We start from the raw sequence: 14,313 nt of genomic DNA, 5'->3' as shown, positions 1-14,313 counted from the left end.
CAGCAAAGCCATTTTGTCACTCCATGGCATCAACATTAAACATTACATTCCATCCCTCTACCTGTAAAACTTTCACATTTTCTTTTCTCATATTTCTTTTAAATACATTTTCCTCTCTGTCTATATTCCATACAATCAAAAGTGCATTTAAGTCCCTGGATCTTGTGATAGTTTCTATTTGTGGCACCCATCACCATAAAAACATAGTAGCAACATCTCACAGTACCAAGTCTTTTTTTTTTTTTTTAAAAAAAAGGACTATTTAATTAAAAGCTGGGTCTTACTTTTCATGCTCTCAAAAGATTAAAGATTTCCCCTTGGATTGTTCAATTTCAATTATATACTGCCTTTAAAAACAAAAATCAATGCAACCTTATAAAAGATTAACTCACTTTCTAGTTACCTTCATTATTCTAAATTGAACTATTCAGAAAATGACTGAACTGAAAATTTTCTTATTCTACTTTCTAGTTCCATGAATATGAGTGATAACATAGCAATGATACTTTCAAATTCCACTGTTGTGGTCTAACATTTAATCAAGTTTTAGATGCTGTTTATATTCCTTTTATGTTTCTGAAAAACCTGGCCCATTTCCATGCAAGAGGAGGCACATATATTAAGATTGCATACTGACTGTTTAAGGAAAAACTTTTGAAAATAATAAATGCAAAAAATGTTTAAAAACTGGAATGGAATTATTTGGTCCTATGATGTTCCTTAATTTTAGATTTTATTATGGCATAGCTTTTTATCTCCCAAGTTTTGTCTGTAACAATAAATAATTTTCTCTTGACAATTCTGAGTTTGGGGAAGAAAAGAAGGGAAATGATTTTTAAGCAGCAGCCTTGCTGCTCTTCATTACCATGCTATGGCCCCTACTGTCATCAGTATCTTAGTTCTATTTTCTTTGGACCCTGAAATAAGTTGGAAAATTCATCATTGGTACTTTAGAGTTTAACACTTGGGGGAAAAAAAGTGGTTTTGTGCTGGAATTCCAGTTTACCATTAAAAACATGCAGAGTAAAGAAGATTTTCTTCTTTTGATTCCTGTACATAAGTGAGAAACTCTACACAAGTTCTTTACATTTTGGCAGATTTCTGCATACAAAATAGGCTACTTGGATTATAAATTTTCTCCTGGCTGGTATTGTGGCTCTGTAGCAGTGAAGTAGTCTTCCAAGAAGGACTGAATATATTCAAACGTCGGTCTTTCATCAGGGTCCTTCTTCCAACACTGATTCATCAAGTCATGGAGGGATTCTGGGCAGCCCTGAGGGCAGGGCATCCTGTATCCTCGTTCCACCTGCTCCAGCACTTCACGGTTTACCATGCCTACCCACACAAGAGTCAAACATTAAAAACAATGGTCCTACCACTGCTAGCAAAACAAAACAAATCCCCTACACTAAATGATTCAAGGTATATCATGTTTATTTAGTGAAATGAAATGATTCTTTCAACAGAGAAAGTAAATAAATTGTAAGTATCAGAGTATATCAAAAAGAGCTTAGAAAATGCTAATCTATATTTCCACATATCTAATTTTTCTTTTCTTTTTTTCCCTTGAGGCAGAGACTGGCTCTGTCACCCAGGTGAGTGTACAGTGGCATTATCATAGCTCACTGCAACCTCAATTCCTGGGCTCAAGCAATCCTCCTGCCTCAGTCTCCTGAGTAGCTCAATTTTTTTCTATTTTCGGTAGAGATGGGGGTCTCATTCTTGTTCATGCTGGTCTTGAACTCCTGGCCTCAAGCGATCCTCCTGTCTTGGCTTCCCAGAGTGCTACGATTACAGGTGTGAGCCACTGCACCCAGCCACCCGTCTAATTTTCAATTCCACCTAACATCTTATTTTTAACACTTAATGCCTTCAAAACCCTATTAATGAAAATTTAGGGTGCCACTTTGAGGTACTGATGCTTTCTGATTTTTTTTTTTTTTTGAGACAGAGTCTCACTGTGTTGCCTGGGCTAGAGTGTCGTGGCGTCATCCTAGCTCACAGCAACCTCAAACTCCTGGGCTCAAGCGATCCTCCTGCCTCAGCCTCCTGAGTAGCTGGGACTACAGGCATGCGCCACCATGCCCGGCTAATTTTTTCTATATATTTTTAGTTGTCCAATTAATTTCTTTCTATTTTTAGTAGAGACGGGGTCTCGCTCTTGCTCAGGCTGGTTTCAAACTCCTGAGCTCAAACAATCCGCCCGCCTCGGCCTCCCAGAGAGCTAGGATTACAGGCGTGAGCCACCGCGCCCGGCCGCTTTCTGATATTTACATTTAACAATGACCAAACTTGGGCTAATGAGGAATGGTGGCAACGTAGTGTATGAAAGAACTTTCAAATAAGAATTCAGAAGAAAGAGTTCTAGTCCTGGTTTTGCCAAATAACTAATCATATAACAGAGAAGAGTCACTTCTCTGAAACAGTTTCCTTTCTAATATCACCTGTTAGACTTTCTTCAGTTTATTACAGGGACTCACCCTATGTTATTACAGGCCAGAAAAAAAGGCCTCTTTTTCTAAATTCCTCCTCCTGACACTGTCTCACCAAGCTGGCAACCCCATCCACCACTCCTCCCATCTCCCACACCACCTTCCTTGCCTAGCTACAAGTCAGGCTATCCCTCTTATCTCCTATAATCTTGAATTGACTAGTCAGCAATGATTTCTTAAACAGACTATGATCCCCTTAAGTCAACGTAATGGGGTTAAGTCATTATTTCTACTTTTAGTTATGGTATTTCCCAGGAATAAGTGATTTGTCAAAATACTTTTTTTTTTTTTTTTTTGAGACGGAGTCTTGCTCTGTCGCCCCAGCTAGAGTGCAGTGGCATCATCATAGCTCACAGCAAACTCAGACTCCTGGGCTCCAGCCATCCTCCTGCCTCAGCCTCTCAAGTGGCTGGGACTACAGGTGTACACCACCACGCCTGGGTAATTTTTCTATTATTTATAGAGATGGGGTCTCACTATTGCTCAGGCTGGTCTCAAACTCCTGACCTCAAGTGATCCTCCCGCCTTGGCCTCCCAGAGGGCTAGGATTACAGGTGTGAGCCACCATGCCCGGCCTACATTTTTTACTATTAAAAAAAAACTGTATGAGTATTATTTTGAGCTTTTCAACTAAGCAGGCAGTATCACCTTCATAAGTGAGATCCAGTACATTTTGCCAACCGTGGAAATATAACCAGAAGTTGTTAGGGAGAAGCAGAAAAGGAACAAAGCAACTAATATTCAACGAGAGCTTACTATAATTGAAGAACTCTTTTCTCCACTTTTATGCCTTTGTTCTTTTATTTTAAGTTTTATTATTTTAATTGACTGTTAAGATCAATTGAATTATATCTGAACCTACAAAAATAACTACGAATAACCAATAAACTTTATTCAAAACTTGATCCTTCATAATTATCTGATAACCAGAACAATTACTTTATGCCAACACTTATGAAAGTAAAATATCGCAAAAATGGCATCTAATGGAAATACCCTCTATTCAGGTAGAAAACTCTGTTCTATAAGGGAACTTCTGAGCTTGCAAATAAGATACAACTCCCTGAGCACAGTGGGAATCAGGTCTCTCCCTACCATTCCTCAGTTGTAAAAGCAGAAAAAAGGAGACTTGAAAGATTATAAGATTGTCAATACCTAAAATCCAATGGTACTTATTACAACACTCACTCTGTCAATAAGTTTAAACATTTCATACTTGTCTGCATTTGCCAAGGTTTATTATTGTCCTAAAATAAGATTAGTAAACAGAAGCTGTTGCTTTGAAATGGACAGCCTGCTGTCGGAAAAGCCTTTCTGAATCCTCTTCAAATTATCAAAGACAGACAATGATGCTTATATATCTTTTTCTTCTGTAAAGACCGTCAGTGTACAAATTCTGATTCTTATCTGAACACCTAACTAGAATAACCCAATTATATTAATTTTTATGTATTTTGAAACTATGTTAGTTGCATGCTCATTTTGAGTTTTTATGTTTCCCTGTTGAACTGACCCTTTTATCCTTATGAAATATGCCTTTTTGTCTCTAGTGATATTTCATGCCTTAAAATGTGTTACACGGGCTTTCAGTTAGCATTTACAGAGTATCTTTTTCCATCCTTTTAATTTCAGTCATTTTGAATACCTTACACAAAGTGTGTCTCTTATAGTATTTATATATATTTAAAATCCAGTCTAATCTTTTAATTGAAATGTGTAGTACACTTACATGTAATATAATTATAGATGTAGTTAGATTAAACTCTACCATCCTGAAATCCAGTACATTTCACCAACGATGGAAATATATGAATAACTAAACTATTATATAAATAAACTATTTGTCTCATCTATTCTTTTTTCTTCTCTTGCTTTTTACTGTGATTAAGCCAGCATCCTTCATCATTCCATTTTTTCTATTAGCTTTTTATGTTACCATCTTTTATTACTATTTTAGTGGTCATCATTGAGATTACAGTATGTGTCTTTGGCTTATTGTACTTTAAATAAATACTTTTACACTTTCTGAACAAAAGAAACATGGAACAGTTTATCTGTTACTCCTTTATCCCCTCTGCCTTTTTGTGTTATTATTGTCATAGAATCTATTTTTATAAACATTTTAAGTTCGGTTATTTTATAAACATTTTAAGACATTTTTATTGCTGGTGTTTTAGATCATAAGTTTCCCCTGAAATACTTTAAAGACATAATTTCATTCTTTTCTGACTTCCATATCCTGAGGAAAAGTTAGCTATCTCTTTGACTGTTGTTTCTGTGTAGATAATATACAGGCTAAGGATCCCTTATCTCAAATGCCAGAAATGTTTCAGATTTTGGAATATTTGCATATACATAATGAGATATTTTGGGGATGGTACTCAAGTCTAAACACAAAATTCATTTATGTTTTGTGTACACCTAACGCACATAACCCGAAGGTAATTTTATGCAGTATTTTTCATAATTTTGTGCATGAAAAAAATTTTGACTATGACCCCATCACATAAGGTGAAGTATGGAATTTCCCACTTATGGTATCATGTCAGTGCTCAAAAAGTTTTGTATTTTGGATTTTTGGATTAGGGATACACACTGTACCACCTCCTTATGGCTGCTTGGTTTAGATTTTTGTAATTTTGTAATTTGACCATGATGTGCTTGCTTGAAGTTCACTGAGTTTATTTATTCTGCTTGAGGTTCAATGAGTTTACTGAATCTGTGGGTTGGTTCTTTTTATCATATTCGGAAGGTTTTTGACATTACTTTTTTCAAATATTGCTACTATTTCATTTTCTTTCTCATCTCCAGGGACTCCAATTATATATAAATTAACCTTTTCACTATGTTTCACTTGTTTCAAAGTTCTGGGGTTTTTTTCATTCTTTTTATTTATGCATTACTTTGGGTGTTTTCTGTCAATGTGTCTTTGAATCCACTAATCTTGCTTGCTACAATACCCATCTAATGAGTTCTTAATTTCATATTATGTTTTACAGTTCTAAAATTTCCATTTGATTCTTTTTTATAGATTCCAAATCTGTTGAAATTTTTGTTTTTCATCATTTTGCCAAACTTTTCTACTTCAACATTTTAAATATTGCTATTTTGAAGTCCTTTGCTAACTCCAAGATGGAGATCACGTCCGGGTCTGCTTCTATTGATTTGGAACTCTTTTTTTTAAATCAGTCATCTCTTCCCTTCTTAATATGTGTAGTAACTTTTTATTTTATGCCAGACATTTTGAATCAAACATTGTAGATTATCTGGATCATGTTATCTTTTCCTAAAGGATGTTAAGTTTCATCCTACTGGTAGTTAATTTTTACTGGTAGATCACTCAGATCTGCCAGTAAGTCAAGGCTTGGTTTTAGGTTAGTTCAGTTTTGCCCTTTCTTCTAGGGCATGGCCTTTCTGGTGTCTCAACAAAAAGTATAGAGTATTCCCCGTCTATTCACTTCAGCTGAGCAAGAACTCCCCAGCACTCTGTAGCCTCTGAACTCTGCTCAACTCCCCAGCCTTCCAGTGGCTATTTCCTGTTAGGTCTCCCAGAGCTTTTCCCTTCATATATGAAGATTAGGAGTTGGCCAAGGACCTGAGGGAATTTTTTTTTTTTTTGAGACAGAGTCTCACTTTTTTGCCCGGGCTAGAGTGCCGTGGCATCAGCCTAGCTCACAGCAACCTCAAACTCCTGGGTTCAAGCGATCCTCCTGCCTCTGCCTCCCGAGTAGCTGGGACTACAGGCTTGCGCCACCACGCCCAGCTAATTTTTCTGTTTTTAGTAGAGATGGGGCCTCACTCTTGCTCAGGCTGGTCTTAAACTCCTGGTCTCAAGCAATTCTCCCACATCAGCCTCCCAGAGTGCTAAGGGAAATTTTTAAGCAGAATTTTAGAGTTCTTTCCCTGTGGCTCCTTCCTCTCTGGGACCCTGCCCTCCAGATCCCAGCACTTGCATCTCTGTTTTGCTCACCAAGAATGATGCTGTCTGGGCTTCTTTGCCATATACCGTTTTAGAAAAAATGCTTTCAGGGAGAAAGCTGATATAAATTTAGGCCTTATCTCATGTACTTTCCCTGTTTTAAGGATTGTAGCCTTCATCAGTTGCTGTGCAATGTCAAAACAGTTCTTTTACACATTCTAACTTTTGTAGTAGTTTGTAGTGGGATCATAAATTGGATATTAGCCACTCTGTCACGGCCAAGACTGAAAGTTCCTCATGACTGTAGACTTAAAGTGACATTACTTAGCATGGCTGTTTTTTTTTTTTCCTCCAGTCATGTTTGCAGGTATGAGTAGGTGGAGCTGGATTATCTAGTGCAGTGATTTTGCTAAGCAATAGTGATGAAATGAGAGAAGGGCAAAGGGCAAATGTAAATGCAAGGGAATAATTACACTGCTTGATCATGGAACGTAAGGATTAGAGTGGTTTCATGAAGGGAGTGAGAAGCAGGAAAAGGTGGCAGAATCAATAGATTAAAGATCCTGGTAGTGTCAAGAAATTGCTAGGGTTGGGGTAGAGAGAATTAGCTGGGAAGATGGGAGGTGATGATCGGAGAGTAGATACATGAAGCTGAGATTATGAGAGGATTGCAGTTACTGGTAACTTAAGGTTTAAGATATGAATGTGGGAAGACTGGAAGAGTGGAAGACAAGATCATGGAGGAGAAGAGTTCAAACAACAAGAGACCAGGGTATTGGAAAAATCATGGATATGTGTATTAAGATGATCATAAATTAAGACAGGAGTGGAGTCTTATTAAAGAGGGCAATGGTGAGTCATTATTAAGTATGAGAAACTTAAACAGTGAGTATCAACAAAAAACAGCAACAAGGGAAAGTGAGTGATAAAATTTGATGGCACTGGATCCACAGTTGGAGGTATCAGGGAGGAGGAATATGCTAGATAACATGCAAAAACTGTAAGATTAGCATAACAATGTTTCCTGAATATTAGATTTTACAGGTTTTTATTCTCTTCAACTATTAGGAAACTTCAGTAGAAAAATTTGAGAAGTAACAGATTAAAAGAATATTTAATTGTAGCTGAATTTCAAGTGAGCTAAAATATCCCCTTTCCCCTAAAAGCTATATAATCTTATTGAGAGGGAAACATTTTTATTATTCCTCTGTATTAATGACAGATACAATTCTTAAAGTAATGATTTATAAATATGCTTTGTTAGGAGAAATAAAACAAGAAAAAGATCTCAAAATAGTCTATTGATAAAACAGGGCAAATATATATTTAGAAAAATACACCAGTCACATTACTAGAAATTACTTTCGGGGGACTAGAGATGACCCAAGATTACTTTGGATGGGGGGAAGGGGTGGCAGAAATGACCCAGGATATTTAAGATATACTTATTATCTTAGAGAACAGTACAGATAAAACGCCCCTCAGGAAAATGTCCATGGGAGAAAGCCGAGGTGAATGCAGAGCACAACTCATGTGCCCATCCCCTGTCAAGGACTGTGGCTTTCATTGGCTGCTGTCCACTCAATGCCAAAGTAAAGAGAAGGGGCGGGGAGATGGAAAGAGAAGAAATAAAGGCCCTTTCCTCCCCCTCATATTTCTGCTCCTAATAAACTCCTGATAAAGTCACTAATGGGATAACCAAGACCTAGTAAAATGTAAGCTTACCTGGATATGGCACTCTGCCCTTTGTTACCAGTTCTGTTTGCAGAATTCCAAATGACCATACATCAGACTTTATTGTAAATCGACCATACAGTGCAGCCTCAGGAGCTGTCCATTTGATTGGGAATTTTGCACCTGAAACAATATTGACCATATTGCTTAAATTGCTTAAAAATCGATTTGTATAAACATAAGCAGGGCTAATATTCTGTCAACATCCCCACTGTATGTGTCATCAGTGTTAAATTCTTCAAACACAAGATACATAGAAAAACTTCTTTAATTTTTAAAATTTATATTAAAATAAATAACATTTCTTCCTAATAAGGTATTCGATGATATAAAAAAGACAATTGGTGGTGGGGACAGTAATTCTTTGAAGAAAGTAGAGGTAGAGGCTCTATTAAGCCAAAAATATGGATTACAGCAGCAGTCTCTTTTTGGCACCGCGGACTGGTTTCATGGAAGACAATTTTTCTGTGGATGGTGGGGCGGCAGAGCTCAGGCGGTGATGCAAGCGACAAGGGAGCAGCTACAAATACAGATGAAGCTTTGCTCCCTCACCACCCACTCCTCACCTCCTGCTCTGTGGCCTGGTTCATAACAGGCCACGGACCAATACCAGTCTATAGCCTGGGGGTTGGGGACCGCAGGATTATAGGATCTGTAACTTTTAAGTGCAGTCTGGCACCTGAGAGCTATAGCTAACTATTGGTTTATGAAAGTATATTCTATTGGGTTCTAACATCTACTGGTTTTTGACCATAATCTCTTTTCTATTTTATGATATCTTTCTGCAAAGTTTTATTGTACTATCATTTTTTAAAGCCCATGTTGATTTACTCAAATATTTAGTGTACGCCTTTTATGTATAAGACATTATGCTAATTATAGGAACATAAGCATGGCATTCATGAAGTTTATATACTTACAGTGGAAATAAGATTATAGGTGTTTTACATACTTGAAGTTATTTATATTTGTGTGTATATAGTGTTGTAAAATAGAATTCTTTAGATAATTAGACAAACAGAAGATCAATTTTCCTCAGAATAAGCACAAGAGATTTCATCTGAAAAGTGGTACCTAGGCTGGGCGTGGTGGCTTACACCTGTAATCCTAGCACTTTGGAAGGCTGAGGCAGGGGGATCGCTTGAACCCAGGAGTTTGAGGTTGCAGTGAACTATGATGACACCACTGCACTCTGGCCCACCCAACAGAGTGAGACTCTCTCAAAAAAAACAAAAACAAAACCAAAAAAAGTGGTGCCTAAATTAAACCTTAAAGGATGGTTTGGGTTTTTACAGGTAAAGATTATGCCACAATAGAAGGATAACCCAGCTGGAGGTAATTGCACTAAGATATGGAGGTTGAAAAAAAAAAAAAAAGCACTCTGTCTAAAGCAGGGTTTCTCAACCTTGGCATCACTGACATTTTGGACCTGATAATTCTTTGTGTGCGGTGTCCAGCCTGTACATTCCTGCACATTGTAGGATGTTAGTGGTATGCCTGGCCTCCACCCACTAGGTGCCAGCAGTAGCCCCTAAACTGCAACAACCTAAAATAATTGACATTGTCAGATGTCCTTTGGGGAAGGGTGGTATGCAGGGCAACATCACCCCTGATTAAGAACCTCTGGTCTAAGGCAACAGTTCATAAAGTTTGTTACGAAAGGAATTAAAAAACCTTTATTGGCATGCCACAAGAGAGTAAAGAGGCTACATACAAGTTGCTGTATTTATAATGCAAAGAATACCAGTCAAGTCTTCCTTGGAGGAAATAACTATCAGAAAGCCACAGTAGTATTTACTGTATATAATTTTATGAATAAAATCAATGTTTCTATGACTCTGCTGAAGAGACCTAGAACTATTCTTATTCTATAAAGTTCTGTATGTTCAAAAGAAGACTAAGTAAGAAAAATATAGAACATTAGGTTACAAGCATTGTTTTTTTTTTTTTAAAGACAGGGTCTTGCTCTGTCGCCCAGGTTGGATTGCAGTGACAGGATCGCAGTTCACAGTAACCTTGAACTCCTGGGCTCAAGTCATCCTCCTGCCTCAGCCTCCCAAGTAGCTAGGACTGCACCTGAGTGCCACCACACCCCGCTAATTTCTTTTTTGTAGAGAGGGGGCCTTTCTATGTTGCCCAAGCTGGTCTTGAACTTCTGGCCTCAAGCAATCCTCCCACCCTGGCCTTCCAAAGTGCTGGGATTATAGGAATGAGCCACTGTGTCGGACCACATCATTTATGTAAAAGTAATTTTACCTTGTCTTGCCGTGTATTCATTGTCTTCAATTAATCTTGCTAAACCAAAATCTGCTATTTTGCACACAAGATTTTCTCCTACAAGAATATTAGCAGCCCGAAGATCTCGGTGAATATAGTTCATTCTTTCGATATATGCCATGCCATCAGCAATCTTAGAAAGAAAAAAAAAAACACAAAACATATGATACAAAGGGAAGTAGAGAGAAGACAGTTTTGGCTAATGTTTAATCAGATCACTTAAAACCATATATCTCAAAAGGAGATGATGGTAACAGGGCATAGTCTAGGAAATAATAGGAAAAACAGAAAACACTGTAATAAAAAAAGCAAGCTAAATCCAGATTTCAGAAATCTGACACTACTCTGGAGGCCAAGATTTTTAACCTCACAGTACACTGAGTGACCATTAACAGCAAAATGTCCTAATGTCTTCCTGTGTCAGTGGCAGGAGAGATAAATCACAGGGTTATTTAGTGCCTCTGGACACAGCCCATCAAGGTCCACTGTCAGTCACAATCTAAGACATCCTGGTGATAATGGTATTAACCAGAAGGTAGAGGTTGGCAAACTACAGCTTACGGGCCAAATGTGGCCTGCAGCCTGTTTTTGTGTGGCCTGAGAACTAAAATGGTGTTCACATATTTAAAAAGTTGTTAAAAAAAAAAAGATGAAAAAAAGGTATGAGAGACTTTACATGGCTTACCAGGCCTAAAACATTTACCTGGTTGTTCACAAAAAAATGGTTTGCCAACCCCCACTACCATAGTGTCTAAGAGCCTTGAACTCAGGAGCACAAACCAGGCCTGGTATACGCTCACACGTATAGTTTCTCAGCATAAAGTTTCTCTAAGTTGACAGATCTGTGGACATGTGGATGTTCATTGAGAAGTAAGAGTTCTGGAACCAGCATGTCAACCAAAGCCAATAAAAGGCCCTTAGAACACTTACCACATAGGTGGATAGGAACTTTTAATAATTTTCACTGTATATTTTAAACAAAAGGTTGAAGAGTTAAAAAGTCCCATTTTTAACAATATATTGCCATCTTATAACAATTTTTGTTTTGGACTATATTAAATAAAAAATTCAGCATATACTTTAGATTACTAATATTTTCTTTGGAATAGCATTCATCCATTTTAATTTTCTTAAAATTTATCTGCTGAAAAATAAATACACATAGACTTTATATTTGTGAAGCATATATTTTCCATATTTCCTAAAAGGCCATATGATACAGGACAGCACCAGATGGGGAGTTAGATAGCTGGTTCTAATACTGGTTCTGCTACTAACAAGTCACATGAATTTTAGATACCTTCGGTCTTCAGATACCACAATATTTTTAACATTAGGAGCTCACACTGCATTATCTCTAATGTTCCCTCCAGTTCTAAAATTTCATTAGTTCACTTTTATAAGCTATAATATTCCACTAAGACTATTCTACATTTTAATGTATACTTTCAATTCAAATTGATACATGTATATATACAAATACCTGAGCAGCCATATCGACTAGTTGTGGAAGCTTCAAATACTTTCCATCTCCTTCCTTAAGGAAATCTAACAAGCTCCCTGTAAAAGACAGCACGATATTCACGAAAAATAATCAGATCTTACATTAGGACTGAAACAAATACTCTTCCACCCTGCATCACAACATAAAACTTCTTAGCTTTTCATTTTTTCATTTTTTTTGCAGTTTTGGAATTTCTGAATAATAATCTTGATTCTAGAAGAGGTCCTTAAACTGAAATTTTGAAAACTCCTGATAACATATGAAAAAGGGGAACATGCATTAACTTTACCAGATGAGAGGTATTCTTTCCCTGCTTTGATCAATATCCCAATTTTGATTCAAAAATAGTATTAGATACATATTTTTAAGTCAATCTGAATCAATAAGTCAGACACCTGGGAATATCTTGGGGTAGTTAAAACTAAATATAGGCAACTAAATGAGTTGTGGTGGAAGCACTGCCCTGACCGGCTTCTCTCAATTTTGGCAGAAGGTACCACTGAACAGCAAAGTACTACGAATGGCAGCAAAGAGAACCGCTGGAAAGGAAGTCTAATTGCTGCCTCGCTATTACTGGTTAAAAGCTTACTATGGGCCGGATGCGCTGGCTCACGCCTGTAATCAATCCTAGTACTCTGGGAGGCAGAGGCGGGCAGATTGTTTGAGCTCAGGAGTTCGAGACCAGCCTGAGCAAGAGCGAGACCCCGTCTCTACTAAAAATAGAAAGAAATTAGCTGGACAACTAAAAATATATATATATAAATATATATATATATTTATATATGTAGTTGGTATAGTTGGTGGACTGGTCAAGAGATAAGGAAATCAAATTCCAGGTGAAGGAAATAACATGAACAGTATCACAGAAACAGGGCAACAAGAAGATCTGCCCAGATCAGTGGGTTTATGTTGGAGTACATGAGGCAATGAGTTTGGACAGATTATAGTGGGTCAACTACTAAGTAAATGAATACCGAAATGAGACAGAGTTTTTCTTTTCTTTTTTTTTTTTTTTGAGACAGCATCTTGCTCTGTCACCACACGTAGAGTGCAGTGGTGTCATCATAGCTCACTACAACCTCAAACTCCTGGGCTCCAGGGATCCTCCTGCCTCAGCCTTCTGAGTAGCTGGGACTACAGGCACATGCCATGATGCCTGGCTAATTTTTCTATTTTTAGCAGAGACAGGGTCTCACTCTTGCTTAGGCTGGTCTCTAACGCCTGAGCTCAAGCAATCCTCCTGCCTTGGCCTCCCAGAGTGCTAGGATTACAGGCTTAAGCTACCATGCCTGGCATGAATTACAGAGTTTTAAAACTAGAAAGGACTTCTCTTATCTTGTATTCTAAATTTCCGATTTCTTGTTCTCTTGTATTCTAAAAATCCTACCCAGTGATCTGATGATATAGAATTTTACCATGTTCTCCCAATTAAATAATTCTTGAAATCAATTCACAGAGCTAAATGGCTAAATGGACCATTAGCCTCTTACCTCCTTTACATACATACATGTATTTATTAATTAGAGACAGGGTCTCACTCTATCTCGCAGGCTGAAGTGCAGTGACATAATCAGAGCCCACTGCAACCATCCAAATCCTGGGCTCAAGGCATCCCGAAAGTAGCTAGTTCTATAGGAGCATGCCACCACAACCGGCTAATTTTTTATTTTTTGTGTAGTGACAGGGTCTTGCTACATTGCCCAGGCTGGTCTTGAACTCTTGGCCTCAAGCAATCCTCCCACCTTGGCCTCCCAAAGTGCTGAGACTACAGGCGTGAGCCACCATGTCTGGCCCCTCCATTATCTTTTTATAAGCTACCAATATCTTGATTGAAACTTTCTGTTTCTCCTTTTCTCTTCTAGTTCATTCAGTGCACTCTTTGACAAGGCATATTTGACTGTTGTTGCAGTAGAAATTGTTTCGAGAGAGTGTTTGGGGGCTTTAGTTATGTTTTGGCTATTAATTATTAGGCTGTGTCAGTTCTTACCTTTTGGTTTCAGTCCCCTTTGAGAGAAAAAAGTTTTCCTATAGCACATGTGTAGCTTGTAGTTGCCCCTGTCACCACTAGATGGAACTACATCGTTGGTCAAGATAGACTACTGGAGAGGGTGACATAATCAGTGACTAACTATATAGACTACTGACTTAAGAGTTAAAAAAAAAAAAAAAAAAGTGGATCAAATTCAAAATGGGTGAGTATCAGGTCTATAGGCCTATTTACGGACTTATTGGTTCTTCTAAAGCATCATTTGCACTTTGGAAGGCTGAGATGGGAGGGTTGCTGCTTGAGGCCGGGACTTCAAGACAAGCCTGGGCAACAAGCGAGACCCCACATCTACAAAAAATAAAAATTAGCTGGTCATAGTGGTGTGCACCTGTGGTCCCAG

The 14,313-nt window shown here is 37.8% G+C and overlaps 1 protein-coding gene across 1 annotated transcript in view; it reads right to left on the bottom strand.

Annotated features, from left to right (window-relative positions):
• Positions 1–408: 408 nt before the first annotated feature.
• YES1 (YES proto-oncogene 1, Src family tyrosine kinase) overlaps positions 409–14,313 on the bottom strand; it is an 80,755-nt gene continuing 66,850 nt past the window's right edge. The window contains exons 5-8 of the mRNA XM_012652080.1: positions 11,906–11,982; positions 10,402–10,555; positions 8,137–8,268; positions 409–1,335 (exon numbers count right to left, since the gene is read on the bottom strand). Of these exons, the coding sequence (XP_012507534.1) occupies positions 1,127–1,335; positions 8,137–8,268; positions 10,402–10,555; positions 11,906–11,982 (572 nt within the window). The 3' untranslated portion in view covers positions 409–1,126. The remainder of the gene's footprint in view (positions 1,336–8,136; positions 8,269–10,401; positions 10,556–11,905; positions 11,983–14,313) is intronic.

Source organism: Propithecus coquereli, unplaced genomic scaffold, assembly GCF_000956105.1.
Source record: "Propithecus coquereli isolate 6110/MARCELLA unplaced genomic scaffold, Pcoq_1.0 Scaffold38, whole genome shotgun sequence".
Classification (NCBI taxonomy): Eukaryota; Metazoa; Chordata; class Mammalia; order Primates; family Indriidae; genus Propithecus; species Propithecus coquereli.
Note: the sequence above shows the minus strand (reverse complement) of the source record. Positions and strands in the feature narration are given on the sequence as shown.